We start from the raw sequence: 10,097 nt of genomic DNA, 5'->3' as shown, positions 1-10,097 counted from the left end.
TTTTAATTTTATTTTTATTGTAATTTAATCAGTTATTTTATATGTTTTCATTTACTTTATTGTTTTTAAATATATTGTTTTAGTAGTATTTGTATTTTTATTTTATTATATTGTTAAATATTTTTATATTCATAAATTTATAATAAATAATAATTTTTAAATATTTATTTTTAATATCGAAGAAAAGGACAGTCTTAATACAACTGGATGTCCTATTCTGATATTTTAAAATAAAAAAGTAAACAATATTATTTAAATTAATATTTATCAATATCAAAGAAAAGAGCTGTCTTAAGACACCTAGAAGTTCTTTTCTGATATTTTTAAATAAATAAATATTTTTTTTATAATTTTGAAATAATAGAATTATAAATTAAATATATTTTTGACTTTTTAAAATTTTAATAATAGAGACAATTTATAATTAAAAAGTACCAATTTTGGGCGTTGTAGGGGTGCTAATCCTTCCCTAAACGTAACCAACCACGAATCCCTTTTTATTATTAAAAAGAATGAATTTTTGGTTATAAACGCAGATCAATTTATTTTTTTAATTGGTGTTTTATTAAAACTCTTTTAAAAAATAATTTTTAGGTATTCGACCTACCTGACCCAAAAGGCCGATGGCGACTCCCAAATTATTTTCAAAACCATTTATTCACATCACTTTTCCCGCCAAACAAATAAATTCGTGCCCGGACGAAAACCGGTTACGACAATTTGAAAGGATTTGGATCCAGAAGTGGTTCAGTGATGGTAATGATATGTGCCCAAAAACAGGAATGAAACTAGAGAATCTATCACTTACTCAAAATGCTACCATGAAGGATATGATATCAAAATGGTGCATGCAGTATGGAATCACCATTCAGGACCCAAGCATGCAGCCTGATGTGCTTCACTTGTCCACTTCTATAGCTGGTCTTGGCAGTTATATAAATGATTTGCGCTTTCCATTAGACATCAGCAATATATCACTTAGATCTTTAGATTCTAGTTATACTTCAGATGGATCATGTGACAAGAACGGAGACGGCTTAGGTTTGGCATCAGAGCAGAATAGTGATTATTTTTGCGGATATCAATATTCCAACAATGCAAGTAAGATGGATTTGGAGTCTCTATCCGGCCTTGCAGAGCTTGATTGGGAATCACAATATAAGATTGTTGAAGATTTGAAAAATCATTTGGAATCTAACGATCTAGCTTGTTTTTTTCTTTCATCCGAGAATTTCATTGAGCCTCTAATTAAATTTTTGAGCAGTAGTCATGATTTACATGATATAAGAGCATCGAAAGCTGGATTTCAGTTGTTATCGACATATCTTAACCAATACAGGTTATATGTTTTCTCAAGTTCTGTAATAGCTTATGTATCATCTAAGCATGGTTAGTTAGTGTCTGTTATCCTTTATTTGAGTAGAGACTTATTTTTTTCATTGGTTTGTGAGTTTCTTGCAGGAGTGGCATAAGATACCTAAATGAAGATGTGTATAATCTGTTGTCAATTTTCCGCGACTCTGAAGTAACTAAAGAGGTTCTTGATATAATGGAAGTATTATCTTGCCAAAGCAGTTGTAGATCTAAGATTGCTGCATCTGCTGCCATCGTTTCCATTATAAATATTCTCGACTCGAAGATTACAGTTCACAGAGAACAAGCCATTAAAATTTTGCGCAATCTGTCCTCGAGCACCGATGTTTGTTCCAATTTGGTGCGTTTGGAATGCATCCCAAATTTTGTACAGTTCTTCCAAGACACCACCCTCGCTAGGCACTGTATGGTGGTGTTGAGAAATTTGTGTCGAAATGAAGAGGCTAGGGCTTCTATTGCTCAAACTTCTGGATGCTTTGGTTTTTTCATCATACTACTTGAGACGAGCAGTCATGAGGATCAAGAGCATGTGTTGGATATCCTCCTCTCGTTGTGCTCTCAATGTGCCGAGTATTGTCGCTTAGTAATGGATGAGAGTGATATATTTGCTGCCCTTTTTTATGTATCCGTTAATGGGAGTGAAAAGGGGAAAGCAAGTGCATTGGAATTGCTACGACTCCTTCGAGTTACCAACTACGACGACAAGAAACAAGAATGCCTTCAATCCGACCATGTCATACCCGAAGATGCTAACGACTATGCCAAAAACAAGAAGTCTCACAAAACATTGTTTGGAGTGAAACTTCCAACATTCTCAAAATCCATTGCGACAAAAAAAGAAGAAATGAAACCTTCTTTATTCGCTCTTGACTGACATTGGGGTCGACAAATATTCTGCCCGGTAAAATTCTTTCCCTTTGACTGGTAGGGGTTTGATTACTCGGACGTGGTGACGATATCATCATACGGTAACTAATTGTTGTTGGTTAATGGATTTGTCTGAGTCCAACGTTGAGTTCCATGATTTAGAATCTTAGATTGATCATATGTATGATGTATCAGCCGTCATTTTCAAATTGTATAAACTGTATAGCCTTTTAAGAGTTGGAGTTTTTGTTCTTCTTTGTGCCCTTTTCCATAATCTTAGGCAGTTTCATATGTCAATAACCCTTCACAAGTTTTTGCCTCGAATCTGTACACATTTGCACCTTTGGCAAGCAAATCAAGTGGTTATTATTGGACATGAGTACGTGAAATAAAATATTCCAAGAAGAATACATATTAGCATCTTAATAAGGGTATATGACTGGAATTCAACTGCTATTTTTTTTTTGAAAATACAACTTCTATTGCATGCTTCTATCAACGTTGTTATTCCACCATTTTTCTTCTCTAATTCCAAAATAAGTTCGGTCAGAAGCCATACATAAAAAGGCATAATGCAAACAAATACCCTTAACATTTGACAGTATATGCAATTTTTCCCTTATTATTTTTTTTAACATTTGACCCCACAACGTTTAATTCTGATTCAAAAGTCTCCTGTTGGATGAAAATCGTTAGTCAATTGACGGTCAACGACTCCAACTGACTAAGCAAGCACATGTGGACACAAATGATGACGTGGTGTGTCCACGTCACTAATATGTGCTGTCGTGGAATTGACAATTCAGCCGTTTTATGTTTAAAAAATTAATTTCAATGAGAATTTTGTACCAATAAGAGAGTAACACGTGTCACTCTCCTATTGGTGTGTATTGGAAAGAATGAATAAAAGGTTACTACTTGCGTGGAAGGGGACTCAAACTTGGGGCATGGGATGACCATTGCCACCAGACCAAGCATGCTACTCGGTTATGTAATAAAACAAAACCTTATTTAACCCATAATAAATGTTCAATTTAATTAAACAAAATGAAACACATGTTTCAAATATCTCACATGCATCTTTAAACTGATTTCCCCCTAAACCTTAGGGTTTAGAAACCCCAACATTTCAAATCATTTCTCCTATAAAATTCTTTATTTTCCTTCAAGCAGCAGCCTCAAACCGATTACACAATCGTATATTTCGAAGGTGAGTTGATTTTTTTGAATCGAATCATCCATTATTTCCTTAATTTTGAATGGGTTTTCGATTAAGTTTTGTTAAATGTTTTGGGTTTGTATGGGTTTTGTAGATTGTATGAATGGGTTGTTCATAGTTCTTGAACATTGTTGCATACTTTTGTTCAAAATGATTTATTATGTGGGTTTCTGTTTTACACAAAAAATTTAGTTTTTATTTGGTTTAGTTCGAAATGAACATTGTTTTGTGAATTGATTTAATTTAATAATTAATCTTGTTTGTATGTTTTGGGTTGTAGTAGAAATTGTGTAATGGACAGGTTCAAATATCTAACCATCGTTAGTTCTTTTCGACGAGATTTTGTGTACGATGGTGAACGAGAAAAGTGTTATTGCATTACATTGGCAGCTAGGGAAATTTCATGGAGCGATTTAAACCCCGGAAGAAGGTATTACGGTTGCTCAAATTTTTCGGTAAGAATATGTTTATAATTACCTTGTATTAGTTAGCTTGAGATAAATAATGCATGTACGATAAAGTGTTGTTGCATATATCGATTGATAACAAATATGTTTTTCCCCTTATTGTAGCACGGTTGTAGGTATTTTGAATGGTATGATGGTAGCATGCCAGAGCGAGCAAATTACTTACCATGACAATTACGTGATAGTGAGCGAAATTTAACAAAAAAGAATGCAAGACTTAGAAGACATATTAGAAGTTGTTCCCTTACTTCTACTGCTCAAATGAATAGTATGTTGTTGGAAGAGAGTGAAAGTGAAAGTATTCAAAGCAAAGTGAAAGAGATTGGAAGTTTGCAAAGTGAAGACAATGACAATGAATTAAAGGGAAAGATTAAGAGCTTGAAGGAAAAATTTAAAACAATGAAGAAAGAAAAATAATTTTATAAGACAATGTGTATTTGCTCAATATTGTGTGTCATATGTATCTTTGTGGTAATTTTATTTGTAATAGCACTTTAGGTGTTTTGCTAAAATTAAGTGTTTATGTATGTCTAATATTAAGTGTTTGACTGCTACTTATTGAGAACAAATGACTATGTTTAGTGTTTTCTATTCTCTTGGCGAGTTAATTTGAAAATTTTATTTTCATTATATATATATATGTATAACTTACCTTCACATTTTTCCTATTTCCAAAATGTTCTTAGGGAACAATGAACACTAATATGCTTAAACTGAAGAAACCAACAAAATCGGATTGGCCTAATCGAACATGCTGGAAAAGTAATGTGATAATCTTAAGGGGCAAACTCTTGCTTGTTTAACATTTCACATACATATATTTATGCTAAAAGGTATCTCATATCAAGTTAGGCATATATTTGCCATACACAAAAAAAACACAACCCAAACATATACCCTAACAAAAAGCAGCACAACCAAAAGACCCAGTCGATCAGACAATTCATTTCTTAGGGTCTTCAACTCTTCTCCTCTTCTTTCGTGCACTTGTACCAGACTGATAACAAATCAAAAAATTAAAACATTTTTTAGGTTGTCAAAGAAAAGACTGTTACTTATTTAATATGTTCTTACATATAATATTTGTTCTTCAGTCCTCAAATTTGTGTAAAGGCCTATCCTTTCATATCTTTTTTTCCTCATTGATCTATCAGAAGTAACACGGGCCTTTTCCTTCTCATTTCTTTTCCTTGATACGTGTGTTGGGTTTGATATGATCGTACTTGTTGATCTTGTCGAAGAATTCCCATCCATATTACTCTCCTGCAACAAAAAAAGTCTACTTTAGAAATCTAACATAACTTTAAGTTTTACACCAAACTCAACACATTAACTCTAAATACCTGGTTTGCAGTACATGATCTTTTATTATGACATTGTCCACCACATTTTTTACAAGTCATAATAAGATTTATCCTACTAATATGTTCAGGCTTGACTTTTTTTGGTTCATCTTTTTGCTTCCTTCGATTTTTCTTAGGCCTTCCATGCATATATCTATCAACCGGCGGAAGAACAGAGTCAATTCCATATTTCTTCCAATCTTGAGGCCCATTAATAGGTTGCAAAGCATATTTATATGCTTTACTTTATGTGTCTTTGGAATGTAAAAACTATAAGATGCATACTGCAATGTTTGCCTGGCAGTATAATTAATTTTGTCAATAGAGTTCTTTGAATAGAATTAAATATTGTATAAGAAATGGTTAGTTTTTTTGTTGTACAGTATAAAAAAAATGTCCTTCCAACATCAATAAACATAAACCAATCAATGTGGTTGAGCTTTGCATCCTGCATATGTTCTTTGCATCAACTTTATTTTTTATCCTCGAGCGATCGAATCAATGAAGAGAATAAGATAAAAATATCAAATGGATTATATGTGATTATATAGGATCTATATGTTCCCCATGTTATATGGGTTAATTCTTCAGACTCGATCAATCATTTAAACAATAAATTCATAATGTGGGATGACAAGATTCTTGGAAACCACTAGCAAGAAGAGTGATTATAAGTAGGGTTTTGGCAATATTCCCAAGACTATTCTTCCACCAAAGATGTCGGCAACCCAAGACTGGTTTTAGTTGAGTTAAAATCAAGACCGAGATTCTCCCGTCATTCCCTCCATTTTCTTTCTTAACGACTTTCCTCTGCCCCAAACATGTCGGCAATCTCATTTTCTCCTCCTTTGGAACCGGTCGCTTCTTGTTTATTTTGCGTTTTTAGCTCGATTTTGAAGCAGTTATGACTGTTTCTTGCATCTCCGGTCTTCAGCTTTGTCTTGGGGGAGGTTATGTTATATTCCAACTATCTTCCTCGCATCCAATAGTATTCCTAGATTAAATAAAATTGTTCGTCTTTTAATAAGGCTTTTGATGATGACCATCCAGATACCAGAATCCATAACGTATTAGTCACATGAGGCTAAACTATTCTACACATAACTTAACGCTGTGAAACCGTCTTTTTATTCACTAAACTTTAAATTTTATAAAATAGTCATTAATTGTTTTGACAGTGGAGGTATTCCACATTGTTTCCCACAGTTTGGACCTGGGCCAATGCAACAGGTATGACCTTCTAATTTTTGTTCAAAATTCCAAAATGTACTATTTGCTTCCATTTACCTCTAGTAGCTTTCATTGGTTTTGCTGCATTTCATATTTAGTTTCTTTTGTTTCTCATGAGCCATTTAACATTGTCTCATAGTGCAAATTAGTGAGATCCGGTTAATATCCTTGTTGAGAATTGATACTAGGATCTTAAGGTTCGTATAAATACTGCCATGAAGTAAATGGGAGTGGTTCAATCTAAGGGTGAACGTTCGATTGAGTCAAGTCGAGCCGAGTTGAAAATTTTTGAATTATTTGAGTTGACAAACTCGAAGTTGACTTAAAATTTTTTGAGTAATTGAGTCAAATTTTTATATTTTCTATTTAAATTTAATTGTAAACATTTATAATATTATGATATTATTTGATTCCAATTTAAATGGTTTTTTATAACCATATACAATACATATATATTTTTTTCATATGTGATATACACATATCATATAGAGTCGAGGGACTCGACTCAAACTAGAAAATCAATCCTCTAACTACTAAAATTTCAAGTTACTATTTGAGTTGTATTTTACAACTCGATTTGAACTTGAAATTTTTTGAGTTGAATTTATAAAATTAAAACTCGTTTTTGAGTCCAAAAAAAAAGTTTTTTGAGTCGAGTCAAGTTTTGCTCACCGCTAATTCTATCCACTCTATATCTTTAGTTTTTGCCTGCAATTAATCATCCGGCAAAAAAAGAAAAGAAAAGGAACAACTAAACTACTTTTATGCTTATATTTATTTTTATATCTTCTAGTTTTATCTTAATCGTGCAATTTTTATGTATTCACAGCATGGATTTGCAAGGAATACGGATTGGTCCCTTGTGGAGTCTGAAACGTGGAAGGCAACCCTATAATCCCTATTGTAACTCTTAAGCTAAATGATGGTCCTTACAGCCGAGCCATGTGGGATTTCGGTTTTCAGGCTAGATATAAGGTCAGTTATTGATTACTTACCTGTATGGGCAGGGCAATGATATTATGCTCATGACAATTGTAGTTTCTTTGCTAATTTATGTGTTAGTTTAAAGGTACCAGACTAGTCCAAAGTAGAAATGTTGATTAATATATGCAATTGTAGTTTGTGTTTGCTAATTAAATAAATTGTAGTTCGTTTCTTTTTGTTTCTTCAGGTTATTCTAAATACGAAGAGCATTTCCACGGATCTAACAGTTACAAACACAGACAACAAGCCATTTACTTTCCGTTCTGCCTTGCATTCATATTTTCGTGAGTGCCTATAATTCTGTGGTTAATAGATGCAATTCCTCTAGCATGTTCAAATTGACCTGTTCTTTGTAAAGGAATGGAGATTTGTTTTTGGTGAATGATTAGAAAATGGAACTTAATACACCGGAAAAGAAAAAGAAAGAAGAAAGGAACTTTGAAATACTTGCAAGGGAAAATGCAAACAACATACACATATATACATGTATATTATGTCTTATGTATTATAATAGAGTTGCTTGGCCTTTGAACTTGAAGAAGCTGATTGGACATTGATGTTAAGAAATTTTGACGCAGGCATCTATTACAGATGTATCCATGAAAGGTCTGAAAGGTTGCAAAACTCTGAATAAAGATCCGGATCTTAAGAATCTAATTGAGGGTAGGGAGGAAAGGTCAGTGCATTGTTCATAGAACGTATTATTGGAGGCACTTGAGTACACATATTTGAACTATAAATGTTATAGAGAGTGCTTATTAAGATCTCTGGAGGATCATCCTGTTCTTTAGTAATGACTAGGATCCTAATTGAAACCCTAAATTTATCCAAACCAAAGAAAAGTTATTCCAAACCAACTGAAAATCATACGTAGGACAAAATAGATTGTAGCTTTTAGGTGTTCTTACCTTTAATATCAACTATCATATTTATATTTCTACATTTTTAGCCAGCTTATGTGAGATACTTATGAAAATAATTTTGCCTAACTGTTATATTAACAACTCAGGGATGCCGTCACTTTTCCTGGATTTGTCGATTGCATTTACCTTGATGCTCCTACTGAAGTGCACCTCGATAATGGCCTAGGTGATGTAATATCCATCAAGAAAACAAAGTACGCAAGATCGAGTCTCGTATCTCTGTTTTTATTAGATTCGAGTGGAAATTTCCCTCACCCTTTTGCTTTGCCCTTGCAGTTGGTCGGATGCTGTTTTGTGGAACCCACATCTGCAGATGGAAGCATGTTACAAAGATTTTGTCTGTGTTGAAAATGCAAAGGTACTTGGATACTTTCTCCAATAGTAACTTGATAAACTTAGTGGATTCCGGGTTATATTCATGAATCAACTTTTCTTTGCTTGAAATATCCGTGTCCAACATTTATTCGGACAAGGGTGTGGGGATATAACCTTCCAAACCGAGCTTTTATTTTTTTGAAAATATGGTCACTCAGATTGGGACCAGGGTTTCAAATCACGGTCCGAAAACGTGATAGAGCCCTCGAAATAGTTGTTTCGTCACAGTCCGAGTTACCTGTTACACCCGCAATAGCGCTCGCGACGGCCGCAATAACACCTGCGACAACCACAATCACGATAAACTCGAAATGATCAAAAACGCGACACGACCGCAATTTGAAACAGTGATTGGGACTGTCAAGCTAGAGCCCGGACAATCTTGGATAGCTAAACAACATCACAGCATTGGCTGAAGTAGTCAAGTATAGACTGTACAGTTTCCAAAGTTTATGGAATAAGTGCAGTCCCTTCTTTTGGAGGCAAAAAGATTTTGGTTTCTGTTTAGAAAAAAGCTCGTCAGCTTCATGCTAAAGTTTGTGTATTAATAAATGAGTTGATATTATACCCTTCGTTGGATTGCAAGGTGCTTTGTAATCATTTGAATAAAGCTTGAAGGTCAGATATTAGAGCCATTTAGATAAAGGTTTAAAAGTTGAATAGTATTTCCTTCTTTTGTTAGGTAGATAGATATTATATTATAAGAGGAATACGGAGATTTGAACTTACACATAAAGTGCATCCTGCATATATATATATATATATATATATGTTTTTTTAAGAGAAATGCTAATAGTTTTTTAAGTTTGAAAGTGCATTAACCATATACATGTTTTGTTTGTGGATTTTTACATATTTATATTTATGAGAAAATAACTTCAGTGACAAAAAATGTCTTATAATATACGATTTTAACCAATTTTTTTTTTTGGATTTGCCAAAATGACCAACTAAATCGCAATGCGATCGATAATTCGCAACGCGATCTCCGGTATCGCAAATCAGTTTCCAGATTCGCAACGCGATTCTGACTATCGCATTGCGATTTTCCAAATTCGAGTTGCAATTTTCCGACTATCGCAATGCGAATATGTAAATCGCAATGCGAGTATGACTATCGCAACGCGAGTATGACTATCGCAATGCGAGTATGACTATCGCAATGCGATTCTGACTATTGCAACGCAATTCTGACTGTCGCAATGCGATTTTCAAAGCACCATTATTATCGCAACGCGTATTTTTTTCAAATTCCAAACATGAATATTAATATATCGGAACACTGAACCGTCCACAGTATATCCCGTAATCGCAA

General features: G+C 33.7%; 1 protein-coding gene and 1 pseudogene across 1 annotated transcript; both read left to right on the top strand.

Moving 5' to 3' along the window:
* Positions 1 to 724: 724 nt before the first annotated feature.
* On the top strand, positions 725 to 2,493 carry LOC120177095 (U-box domain-containing protein 5-like). Its single transcript, XM_039183338.1, has 2 exons — positions 725 to 1,339; positions 1,462 to 2,493. Exons 1-2 carry the CDS (start codon positions 765 to 767, stop codon positions 2,246 to 2,248), a joined length of 1,362 nt encoding a protein of 453 aa, XP_039039269.1. The 5' UTR covers positions 725 to 764; the 3' UTR covers positions 2,249 to 2,493.
* A 1,260-nt stretch (positions 2,494 to 3,753) lies between these two features.
* On the top strand, positions 3,754 to 9,363 carry LOC120177039 (annotated as a pseudogene).
* Positions 9,364 to 10,097: the final 734 nt, after the last annotated feature.

The sequence above is a fragment of the Hibiscus syriacus genome, unplaced genomic scaffold, assembly GCF_006381635.1.
Source record: "Hibiscus syriacus cultivar Baekdansim isolate YM2019G1 unplaced genomic scaffold, ASM638163v2 tig00112281_pilon, whole genome shotgun sequence".
In the NCBI taxonomy this organism is placed as follows: Eukaryota; Viridiplantae; Streptophyta; class Magnoliopsida; order Malvales; family Malvaceae; genus Hibiscus; species Hibiscus syriacus.
This window is presented reverse-complemented; position numbering and strand designations above follow the sequence as displayed.